The 13091-nt window shown below is 41.3% G+C and overlaps 1 protein-coding gene across 12 annotated transcripts in view; it reads right to left on the reverse strand.

The window, feature by feature from the left end:
• The window catches only part of BTRC (beta-transducin repeat containing E3 ubiquitin protein ligase), a 182209-nt gene that overhangs the window by 150085 nt on the left and 19033 nt on the right, over positions 1–13091 (reverse strand). For 5 of the 12 annotated variants that reach the window (XM_075841042.1, XM_075841037.1, XM_075841043.1 and 2 more), the window contains one exon: positions 4653–4726. The exons of 2 other annotated variants lie outside the window; for them this stretch is intronic. In XM_075841042.1, the coding sequence (XP_075697157.1) occupies positions 4653–4726 (74 nt within the window). Of the gene's footprint in view, positions 1–4652; positions 4727–6779; positions 6863–13091 lie in introns of all 12 variants that reach the window. 5 more of the 12 variants (XM_075841046.1, XM_075841041.1, XM_075841047.1 and 2 more) reach the window with 3 other exon arrangements.

Genomic DNA, 13091 nt, shown 5'->3' on the forward strand with positions numbered 1-13091 from the left:
GTATATCAAGGACTGAACACGCCTGTGTGAAACCGGCCTTAGGCCAGGGTCACATATGCATTTTTGAGGAACTCTCTGGTGCAGTTTTTGATACAAATTTTTGAGCCAGAAGTGAAAAGTATAACGAAAAGAGAGAAGCAGATATCTTGTGTGTTCACTGCTTTGTTTGGAAAAAAAAAAAAGGAACCATAAACTGCGTGTGTGTGATCCACGCGTCACTGTGCATATGAATGCAATCTATTTCTTGTAAATAAACACTTAAAGCGGCTGTCACCACAATATAAATGCCCTATCTTCTGCATAATGTGATCGGCGCTGTAATGTAGATTAGAGCAGTGGTTTTTATTTTTGAAAAACTAACAATTTTGACGGAGTTATGACCTATTTTAGATTTATGCGAATGAGTTTCTTAATAAACTGGGCACGTTTTTACTTTTTGACCAAGTGGGCGTTGTAAAGAGAAGTGTATGATGCTGACCAATCTGTGACCAATCAGCGTCATACACTTCTCTCCATTCATGTACTCAGCACATAGTGATCTTGCGAAATCACAATGTGCGGTCATCTACTCACACATTAATGTTACTGAAGTGTCTTGAGAGTGAATAGACATCGCATCCAGCCAGGACGCGATGTCTATTCACAATCCCGACACTTCGGTAAAGACTTACTCACACAGCACATCGAGATCACGCTGTGCCGTCAGTCACGCGAGATCACGCTTGCTGTCATTAAGTCCCACACAAACGTTACCGAAGTTACCTCAAGAAACTTCAGTAACGTTAATGTTTAAGTGACAGCACATCGTGATCTCGCAAGATCACTATGTGCTGAGTACATGGATGGAGAGAAGTGTATGACGCTGATTGGTCACTCATTGGTCAGCGTCATGCACTTCTCTCCACAACGCCCACTTGGTCAAAAAGTAAAAACGCCCAGTTGTCTATTAAGAAAGTCATTAGCATAAAGCTAAAATAGGTCATAACTCCGTCAAAATTGATTGTTTTTCTAAATAAAAAAACACTGCTGTTATCTACATTACAGCGCCGATCATATTATGTAGAAGATAGGGCCCTTATAATGTGGTGACAGAGCCTCTTTAAGGCTGAAGGTGGCCATAGAATTGGGATTTCAAACAGCCGTTTTCTGAATGACTTGTCGTTCATGGTTGCTCTGTGAATTTTGTTGTTTTGGATGACATCTCAATAAGTTAAAACAAATCGCCTATCGATCTTGGCTTTGATCTGTGGCCTGGACTTCTATTGTTGGAATGCAGATCTGTCATTTGGTATGAATGACCTTCCAAGGACTGAAAAACAGGCAACATGGCAGGCCAACTTTTCCATAGATATCTGCCTTCAGTCGGCGTCTGTCTCTCCAGTTCGTGCAACTAAAAGGGTGTTGACAATCGGCAGAAAATTTACTAAATCGTCTGCTCAAAATCTCTAAGTATTCTTCAAAGAGATGACACCCCCCCCCCCACACACCTTTATCTCACCTGTCCGTTCCATGTATTACATATATATTTGTGAATGATATTGCAGTCCTTTTTGTATTAGTCACGTTTATAAGCTTTATAATTTAGGTTTAGCGCTCTTTTTAAAAAAAATGAAACATTGCTATTCATAACAAATTACAGCTGTAATGACGAAAGGTCGATTGATTGTAAAACTGGCCCCGTCTCACATAGAATTCCACATTTTGGGCAAAATGCCTCATTGTTTTTGCATCTGTGACAAAGCTGATCACAAATGATACTTCCCGAATCCCAAATCTAATACAGAATTCTGGGCTTCCCTCTAGAAGTGTGCACAATCCTCAATTGCATTTGTAATCCAGGTTTTCTGGGAAAACATAGCAGCAGTTCACGCAATTAGAATAATTTGATATTTTAATCTGAGCCGGGGAAAGATGCTTTTGTTTACAGTGTATTTCTTTCCGCAGCGTCTCCAGCGGTGTGTATTTGATAGGTTTTCATTTCCGTGTTATACTTGCGCTGTTTTCTGCAGTCAGCATTTCGTGAAGAGACGGGATGAAGGCTTCCAATGTAAATAAATTGAAAGTAATTGACTCCTAAAGGAATTACTAATTTTAAAATAGGTTGATGGAAAGGGCAGTTCAAAATGGTGTTATTACGGTTTTTAATAAGAATTTTTTTTTTAAGCTTTTATTTCTTTTTGAAATACTGTATTAGAATTATAAAAACACACTAAATATATCAAATAGACTAAAGATCAGAAAATGTCTCTATAAGACATTCAACTGCAGCCACCAGTCACGACCGGCAAGCATTTGTAAGTCTCTTTATAGAGTCCATAGAGATTGCTGGTAATTTCTGCACAAAAATCTGTCACACAGATGCGAGAAGCATGTAACTAGTCTATTTAATTTTTGCTAACTTCCAATACTAGATTCCCCAATAACCGCATTTATGGATCGTTTGCAATTTTGTAATGCGAACGTCTCCAGTATTCTCAAAGTAATGCAATCCCCGTAGGTATCCTTAAGGAAAGTTGGAGCAATTATTTGCATTACAGACATGTATGTCTAGTCTAGGGTAAGCAGCTAATCTTTTTTTTTTTTTTTTTTTGTTTAACATAATATTGTTTTCCACTAGGCAGATCTTTGTTGGAAGAATAGTATAAACACAATATGGCTAAAAGTTAGTGGACACCCCTCATTATTAAATGGGTTGTCCACAACAGGACAACTGATGACCTATCCACCAGATAAGGTCATCCGTGTATGATCGGCTGGGGTCCGACAGCCGGACATCGCACCAATCAGCTACTCCGGCTGCCGAATGTTTTGAACGGTATGCAGTAGTTGGAGCTGAAACAAGATGGCTCCAGTCACGGAATAGCGGCCCAGCTGCAGAACGGCCACTACGCAGTGGTCGTTAGCCATCTGCTTCCGGCTCCAACTACTGCATACCCTTCAAAACATCTGGCAGCTGGAGCAGCTGTCAAGGTGTCGGACCCGCACCGATCATATACGGATGACCTATCCTGTAGATAGGTCATCAGTTGTCCGGATTTGGACAACCCCTTTAAGTTCAGGTGCTTCAGCCACTCCCATTGCAAACAGGAGCATAACATCAAGCGCACAGACATGCAATCACCATAGAAAAACCATTGGTAGTAATATGTTGTATGTAGTAGTCGTACCAAAGAGCTCAGGGAATTTAAAAGAGGCACCATCATAACATGCCATAAGTTCATGAAATTTCTGATCTGCTAACTCTTCCCCAGTGAACTGTAAGGCCTAATTCACACGAGCGTGTCTGTTTTGCGCAAGTAGAAAATGCAGCATTTTTCCTGCGTTGCAGTTCCGTGTGACGTCCGTGTATGGTGCGTATGTCATCCGTATGTCACGCGTTTTTTACGTCAGCAAAAAAAACCTGAAGGTGGTGTTTTATTTTTTCTGCATCATTTCTTTAGCAACTGGTGCGTGAAAAACACGGACAGCACATGGATGACGTCTGTGTGCTGTCAATTTTATTCATGCACCCATTGACTTCAATGGGTGCGTGATGCGTAAAAAACGCACAAGAATAGGACATGAGGTGAGTTTCACGCAGCGGACACGCTGCGTGAAAAACACTCAATGTCTGAATTGCCCCATTGAATTGCATAGGTCTGTGTGACATCTGTTGTTTTAACACGTGTAACACGGACGTGAAATACACTCGTGTGAATAAGGCCTTAGTGCTATTGTGAAGTGGAGTCTTCTAGGAGTTACAGCCGAAAAGCAGTAGACACAAACTTACTTGGCTGTTAAAGGCTATGTAAACCTTCGAAAGCAATTTTTTTTTAAATGAAAAGGTCAATCAGCGGGTTTTGTGCAATTTTATAATTAGTTTTTATTAAAAATGTGTTTTACTTTTTGAGATCCAGCTGCTCTGTATTCTGTATACAGAGCAGCTGTATCGTGCGCTAAGACCTGAATCTGTCAGGTCCGCGGGACTGACAGGTTCAGTGTCAGCGTGTCTCTGACGTGCGGGATCCACCTGTAATCGATCACAGGATTCAGAGTACGATACAGCTGCTCTGTATACAGAATACAAAACAATTGTATCTCAAAAATGTTAAATAATTTTTAATAAAAATTAATTATAAAGTTGCACAAAACACACCGATTGACCCTTTTCATTAAAAAAAAAAGTTTTCAAAAGGTTTACATAGCCTTGAAATCTCCTATCGTCTGTTGCATCACTCACTAAGTTCCAAAACGCCTCTGCACTTGACATCAGCACTAGAACTGTGCGTCAGAAGCTTCATAAAAATGGGTCTGCAGAAAACCTCCAAGATCAGCACGCGCAATGCCAAGCATAAGCTGAAGTGGCGTAAAGCACAGTGCCCCCGGATTTTGGAGTAGTGGAAACATGTTCTCTGGAGTGATCAGTGACGTTTCACTATCTGGCAGTCTGTCAAAGGAATCTTAGCTTGGCAGACGCCAGGAGAACGCTTCCTACCGGAATGCCTACTGTACAATTTAGAGATAATGGTCTGGGGCTGTTTTTCAGAGTTTGGGCTAGGACCTTTCTTTCCTGTGAAGGGTAATGTTAAAGAAATACTCCAGCTTTTTTTTTCCTTGACCCCTCCCGTTTGAAAATGTGAGAAGGTGCAAGGTAGACAGGTGTATGAGCTTACCTGGTGATGTGTTTCACGGGCCGCCGTTGCGTTACGTAATCTCCAATCTGACATCCTGAATCCTACAGCACCTGCTATGGGAACCGGAGGTCAGTATCTCAATTAAAGTCTATAAAAGGACATTGATGCTCTGAGACGTACTAAGAGATAAACAGGGCCACCACTTAATGCTACTTAAGCTGAAATATATTATTACGTAGCACCCCACAACCCTATAATATGAAGCATTGGCGAGTCCTCCAGAGCTGAAACTACACTTCAGAATAAAATGAGGGTGGAGGAGGTGGGCAGGGGAACCACCTTACCTCTATGAATTCTGTTTGCCTTATAGGGCATATGGACAGGTATTGGGACAACCACTTTAAGTAACAAAAAATGAAAGGGGTTTTCAAGTCCCTAAAAATTGATGGCCTATCCTCAGGATAGACCAGCAATAGCTGATTGGTCAGGGTCAGACTCCCAGGACCTGCACACCCTTTAAAACAGCTGATCGGCAGGAGTCAGACCCTAAACGTTCAGCTATTGATGGCCTATTCTGATGAAAGGCCATCAATTTTTAGGGACTGAAAATCTTTTTAAGTGGTATTTATCGATGAATGCAAGCCCAATGCAAGGAAGCACTCTAAGTCCTTATTCAGATGGCCATGTTCGGTCCGTGATATACGGTCCGTAGTACCTGGACCGACCACAGTTCATGGAGCCGGGCTCCTATGATGCTAAGAGTCCCTGTCTCTCCACGGAAATACTGTAACTATGTTTTCACTACAGGACAGTATTCCTGCAGACAGGCAAGGACTACTAGAATCATAGATAACTATGATGCTAGGAGCCCAGATCCCCGAATTGTGGTCAGTCCGAGAACTACAGCCGACACATGGACCGTATATCACAGACCAAACACAGCCTTCTGATTAAGGCCTAACAAGAAGGGGTAAGGATTTGTCTTGTTTTTTGGATTTCCACGCATTTAATTTCTCATGTTTCTTCATCCTGCATGTTTAGTCTACTCTACAGTATATCATACAGGTCAATGCTAGCCTTCGGCAGTGTTCCTAATATCATATGCCTTCCCTGTGTCCGTCTTATGTTTTCAATCCATTTGGTTATTTTTTCTAAAAAAACGAACAAAAAAAAAACTAAGAAAAGTAAAAAAAAAGAGGATTACTGGTTATGGATGTAAGCGATTCTTCTTTTTTCTCTCTCCCTATAATAGTCTGAGGATTGGATAAGAGAATTCAGCAGTTCAAGTCTACAAAAAAGGAGCATTAGAGATTTGCTCCAATCTATTCTCCAGCAACCACTTCAGTAAACGTGACATGAACCAGTAAGGGCAAGAGATTATTAGGGGTCACTTTTTGTTAAGAAAGGGAAATTAAACTGTTATGATGAAAGTAGGGTTGATGTTTTTTTTGTTTAGTCCTTTCTTCGTATTGAGGAGCCACGGGGAACAGCAATCAGCCTGGAGATGTTCAGTGTGATAGAGGTCAGCACCACTGGTGGAGCGGTGCATCAGAAACATGACCCGATTTATTTATTTCTTTTTTGTATTATTGTTTACAGGCTACTTTGCTCATATACTGTGTGATTCTTAGCTAAAAGATGAAATTACAGCTCGAAATGGAGCGTTCCAAGGCATACAACCAATTTGTGTTTCGATCTCAGAAAACAAAAGGCTTCTGAGCCCCTCGGGCTGCCATTCAAACTTGGAGAAGCTGACATTTTTAACAGCGAGAACCAGGGACTCTGGCAGGAGGAATGATCTAATGCATTTCTGACTTGTCAATCAAAGATCTCATCACTTATGTCTTGTAACTATTTGGCGACCAACCGTGTTAATAAATGGAGATTACACAAAGTCAAATAGGCTGTGGCCACCAAGTCCACGCATCTTAATTCCAACTTTATTTAGCTGTAACAATTTTTATATGTGACAGGTATAAAAGTCAATTTAAACCCAGGAAGAAGTTTTCCACCTGAGAAATACCATGACAAAGATACAAAAAAATTAATATAAGGTCTAAGCATGGGATAGGGACCCTAGTGTGTCTCGTGGTTAATGAGGTTTTTCAGAGATTTAAATAAAAATAAAAAAGTGTAATTCTGACTAAAACCTAAAACTATACTTACCTTTAGGATTTCTCAAGTTCTCTCACTGCCGCTGTTCACATCCCCTTTTTTTTTGTCTTTTATTTTATCCTCATGGAAGACCCCTTTAAGTCCAGCCACAGATAAGGCAAGGTGAAAAATAAAAATAAATTTTACCAATTTTAGAAATTATTTTGAGGAGATGGTTAAAAGTAGGATGGAAATATTGTAGAAGTCACAGTAGATAAGGAATTATTCGTATAGGAGCGGTTTTTGCCCAACAATTTGTAATCAACATTACAAAGAGCATGCTCATATCTAAAGCTGGCCATGTATATAAGATACCTATTGGCTCATTCAACCGTAACTTATCTCCGCAAAAACATGCATGCTCGAATTGTCCAGTCAGGCAGCGATTTCTATAGCTAGTTGGGTATAAGCCGCTATGAGAGATGTACTTTCCGGGGGGAACAAAGGATCGGTCCTGTCGAAATACAACACATCCCATCCTTCCATATTATAGCAGCAACACCCGGACTCTTTGTGGTTCTACTGAACCAAATAGATGATTAAAGAACCCTATGGTGGTCCAAGTTCAGTTGAGTAAACTGCATACAGAATACCATAGTAAAAAATAAGGGGAAAAAGATCCTTCTTGACAAGGTTTAAACCCTGAACTGCTGAACTTTAGGACTATTAAAGATTTACAAATTCTTTACTCTCATATCAGACTGTAACAGCTGCTTCAGTTTTAATATATTTTCATATTATACCAAGATAGATTTAGTATCAGCTTCCAGATGGCAAAACGCTGCAACCACAAGTAAAGAATGTTGGTAATTTTGTCCTAACACTCCCGGCTCACTAGGTAAGAGGTAACTGAATATTACACTTGAGAGAGATCCTAGAACGCAAGACATGCATTCAGCGGGGGGTAAGTACGGGATCTTTTTTTTTGTTAACACACATAGCATATACTCAACAGTCCTTGTATGGGAATTACTTTGATGGGTTAATATTACTTCATCTTAATATTACTTCACAAGTTATGTCAAACGTGAACTTCAGCCACAAGACCTGCACAGTGCTAAACTCTCGATAGAAAACTACATTCAGCATTACTACTGTAATGTAACTGGAATCATAGAAATCTTGATGGTTTATAAAATTAAATAGGGACAAGAGGTCATAAGCCATGAATAAGGATGCAGGAGGCGTCTGAAACGCGTAGGCTATTCATACCATTGAAACCTCTCTCTGCACTTTAGGATATCATCCTGCCGATTCTGTTTTGAAAATGACCCAATAAAACTTGGAAAAAGTTTCCTTTTTATCTACATCAGCGCTGGATCCAATCTTTCTTCCCTGTTTCGACAAGAGGTCAATGTTAGGCTGAATTCACACTGCATTTTCAGCGTCCACTTGGCGTATGTGGCGAAAAAGTGCCTGGTGTATACATCAAACGTATATAAGTGCACTTTCACCCGTTGAAGACAAAAAAAAAAAAAACTGTCAAGCTGGTATACATTAGTAAACCTTTTATTTTTCAAACTGTACGGAATAGCGCAATCCGCTGTGCTAGTCCATACAGAGGCATCATGCGCAAAAAAAAAAAAAAGCATACCACATGGTTTACGGTTTTTAACATAGGAGCCCATGGGTGACAGATGCCACCCATCTGTCACCCATGGGCTCCTATGGGTGACAGATGGGTGGCACCTGTCACCCATGAGTGACAGATTCCATCGTATGCCTAAACAGTGGAATCAGTCATTGGTGCAGCGTACATTGAGGAAAAACTCCCAACGTACAATGCAGACCGGTGTGAATAGACCCTTACTATGGTTTCCTATTTATAGAAACTTTAAAAAAATTATTAGGACCTCACTCTAGTACCAGGGGAGCCATATTGTGGCTAATTGGACCCTTTTCTTGATTACATGCAATACAAATGTCCAGGGGTTCAGAGAGCCAGTCCTCAATTCCAGTCATTGTTTTGGAACGTAGAACATCCGTTATCCTTTTTGCCCGAACTGTCGTCCCGAGTCTGACTGCAGAGATTGGCACAGGAAGAGATAGATACAGTTAAGTGGTGGATGATCAACTGCCTGCATGTAAGTGTAAGTCCCTGTTAGAGGAGTAGGCAGCAGTGCAGGGGATAAGCGTGCTGGTGTGGGCATCATATGGGCAATGCTGTTGCAGTAACTGTTAAGGGCACTGCAATGTGGTCAGGATTATTTCATGGAACCTGAACATTATTATGGATAATTCTGCGTGGTGAGTAGATGCTATGACGGTGCCTGATTAATATTTCGCCGGAAATACTTCAGGGCACAACAGTTGGGAGTAGCCACAAGTGGTTCTGCGGTTTAGGTTCTGGGCACTCAGGGAACACAGGATTGTTTTGAGTTCATTGGGAGGGTATCAGGATACTAAATGATAGGGTTAGGGTAGACATCTAAAAATGTACGTGTAATGACAGGATAGGGAAACAGACAAGTGAGCCCTAATCTACCCGCCACTCAGTCCCTGCCTACTTGCAACGACCCGCCCTAGGCGACGGGGTACAACTGGGCGACGGTCCCTACACTCAATAAGTGCACGACAGACAACAGACAAGGAAACACAGAACAAAGGGAAAACGGGGCAGTTGCCCATGGCAACACCGTGAGCAACAAGAGTAGTAAACGAGCCGAGTCAAACCAGGAGAGTACGAGGTGCCAAACGTAGAGCAGGAGAGTAGTGAACAAGCCGAGTCAAACCAGGAGTGTACGAGGTACCAACCGCAGAGCAGAAGAGTAGTCAGTAAGCCAGGGTCAATACGAAGCAGGGACAAGTAGTTCAAGAAGCTGCAGCAGGGCCAGGAAACCAAAAGAGAAGAATCACAAGCAAGGAGGAACAGGAAAGGCAGGTATAAATAGACAGAGGGCGGGAGCTAGCTCCGTCTGGCCAGGCTGTGATAGGCTCTCCCACTCCTAAGCCTGCCATTCTGAGTGGTGGAAGATGGAGTCAGTCTCACAGACATAGAAGCAGGTGCAGACTGATTACCTATGGGCGTAGATACAGAAGCTGTGCCTGGCAGATCCTTAACAGTACGTTTCCACAATTAAGTCTCCAAAAGATAGTTAGACTGCCCCCTACCGCTGTAAATTATGGAAGAACTAAAAACATTAGAAGAATGTGACAACCTTGCCAGCATTACTGTTTGCCTATGACCATCTCGTCGTCACAAGAACTATACCAACCTGGCAGTTCCCATTAAAGGCACCCGTTCCAATTAAGAATGACAGGCTGTAAATTGGCTGATATTTCTTACTTTGTAAGAAGCAGCAGAAATGGTGTGTTTTATACAAGCTGTTCCAAATATGAATGTATTTTGGCAGCGTGCATTACAAACATCATTTGGTCTGTAATCTGCCTTTGTTTTCAGAATTCTCATTTGCTGGAGATGAACAACTTTTAGAAACCAAACTTGTTAGTATCAACCATATGTGCTGTACAGCAGATTATGAGATGAACCACAATAAGTCAATAGAAATCAGATTTTGTCTGTACTAATGGCTTCAGATTACAACTGCTATCGACATTACAGTAAAGTCCTCTTCGGAGACAGAAAGAGAAGATTTAGGACGTAGGTTACCATAAAGCAGAGGTGTGCAAACCGTAGCACAATATATTTCATTACATGACAATATAACAAGCAACACAAAGGGTTAAAAAAAAAACAACCTCATACTAAATGATCTCGTACCCCATGTAACTGATCATTTTCCTACATCAACAGCAAAGTAGAGTTTAGAAGTCATAACATATATCATACCTCATAAAATACCTGATAAATGACACCTTATATTGGGACTAGATATCTCTTGAAAAGCACCATAAAAAAAACCTCAGTTCACAGCTAAAATGCTGGACAGGACTATTCTTTATACTATAAAGGTATGTGCACCATCGAATGTCTTCTGACATGCCATTGAGCTTTGACCCCTCTTTGGTTTAAAGGAAATGCCATCACTTTGTTTGGTGGAGGTGTCCAAAAGCATTGCTGTGCATGAGAAATTCTTGAAGGTGCATTAGTCCCTTCGGTTGGCAGTGGTCCCAGAAGTTGGCCCCCACTAATCAGAATGTTAAGATGGCCATACACACTAGATTAATGTTGGCTGAACCTGTTGACTTCAGCCAGATCAACCAACCAACCATCACGGGAGCCTCCCGACTCTCCCCCCAACGCCAGAGGAGAGAAGGATCGGGCCGTTGGATTTCAACATGCCCGATACTTTTGTTATCAGAAGAGATTAGCCACAGACAGAGGTGCCTGGCAGCGGCTTATTCCCTTCTAGAATACATGATCGCTCGGCCAAGCGTGCATGTGTATAGGGGGATTGGGAAGAATACCTGTTGCATGTACAATTTACAATTGCTAGGCCGACAGTGCCATAATATTACAAGATAGGAATGCCCCTTTAATTCTGTGATTTCTATATCTCCAAGATACGCTAACCATTTGTAACTGTACGCTTGCAAAACTTTTGATATGTCGTAGAGGTGCCGAGATGCCCACCGTTGCTGAAACGATGTTGCAGAAGCGCTCAGCACCTTCGGCTGTGATCGGCGCTCCTTGTTAGGCTGAAGACGGGTCATAGACGTTCTAAGAGAGCTCGTCTTTATACTGACAGGGAGAGCCAATCACAGCCGAAGGTGCAGAATTGATACAAGAACAGGCGTTGTAAAAGCCAATGCTAAAGTATGAACCTGGTTCCTCGCCCAGCGGATTTCACAGCTGTGATCACAGCACGCCTTCAATTCGTTCCAAAATAATATAATTTACAACAAACTAATTACGTGACATCTCGTACAAACGCTGGCTGTAGCCTACAAAACCTCCATTGCTCCCTATAACAATCAATAATATGAAACAAGACAGTCACCTAGGAATGCATGTCCCTGGAGGTATGGGGTGTCATCCAGGTTTTTAGCTATTATGGCTATTTTTATATTTTACGCTGTTTTTTCCTCTTTCTTAAGCATATTCTACATATCTCTAAACAGAGAAGTTGATATTCAGGCACCCAGATCCCTCATTAGTCCTATGCACGCTCATTTCAACCGAAGTAATAAAACGCCGCGTGGTTGTTTCTCTATTATGTAATGTGCATGTTCGTTAATATCTTATGTAATATATCTTTCTTGTGCTGTAATCTTATAGAGCGCGGGGTACAAGGATGGCGCTATATAAATCAACACTCTCCACTGGAATGTCTCCGGTCACTAGACCGCAATGGAAAATCATGAACCTAAATGTTTAAATTGATATGCAAACCTAAAAGGAAAAAAAAAAAAAAGCAACACAAGGAGTAGTAGTAAAACTGTCACTATTACCCTCAAGAGGAATATATTGACAGCTGAAAATCTCAGTCCTTAATGCAGCTGCGCTTGCCATTAAAGCCTTTATCCTGCCTTATATCCAAGCCTGCACACTCTATATCACAAATATAGAATATATAAGCGACTATACTGAATGGGATACCAAGGCCAGCTGCCGGCAGCTATTTCTGTCAGTTGAACAACTCTTCGTTACCCTCTTTCATCAGGTCCAAATGGTATAGTTCAGGTTGCAGAGCGTCAGATTGGCCAAGAGTGTCCGCTTTCCCTCGTAATTTAAACATTGGAAGAATTTTATTCATGCCATGTATGAAACGTAACCGCTATAAGAACCATAAAAGGTTAATGACTAGATGTCTCATAGCGTCCAAATAAACTTGTTCAATATTAACGTAGACTTGGAAGATCTGAAACTAAACACTTTGATTCGGAGCCAAACGGGAGTACAAAGAATGATCTTTGTTAAGTGACACCTGGAGAAAAGCCAAATTAGGAACTTCTAACTAAAGGAATAGCCAAATATTACATGTCCGTTCCATCATTTCCAGCTCTACTCCAAACAAGGAATTAAATGTCGCATACGTCACCTTGCCTCGGGTTAACCACAAACTTTGTAAAAGGTAAGAGGAGACCATAACATATGGAGTCTCCACATACTCATACACCATTTCTCAAACTGCCCCAACCATGGGCTGAAGGGGCCCATTCAAGTACAAGAACATTGTTCCTTTTTGAAAGAGAAAAACAAGTTAGTGTTTTTATTTGCCATCAAGTACTACTATGCGTTTTCTCCTTGTACAGAAGATCTGATATATGGCACGGTTATCCACACCTTTGCAGATCAGATAGAAATAGTTCTGCTGCGGTTGGTATTACCGTTTATGGGGTCTGATGAATTGTAGTTCTGCCTAGGCCCTCCCACTTATTTTTATTGTGTAAATCGGGTCGTTGGTCAGACCAAATCACAAC

This window comes from Rhinoderma darwinii, chromosome 11 (genome assembly GCF_050947455.1).
Source record: "Rhinoderma darwinii isolate aRhiDar2 chromosome 11, aRhiDar2.hap1, whole genome shotgun sequence".
NCBI classification, from domain to species: domain Eukaryota; kingdom Metazoa; phylum Chordata; class Amphibia; order Anura; family Rhinodermatidae; genus Rhinoderma; species Rhinoderma darwinii.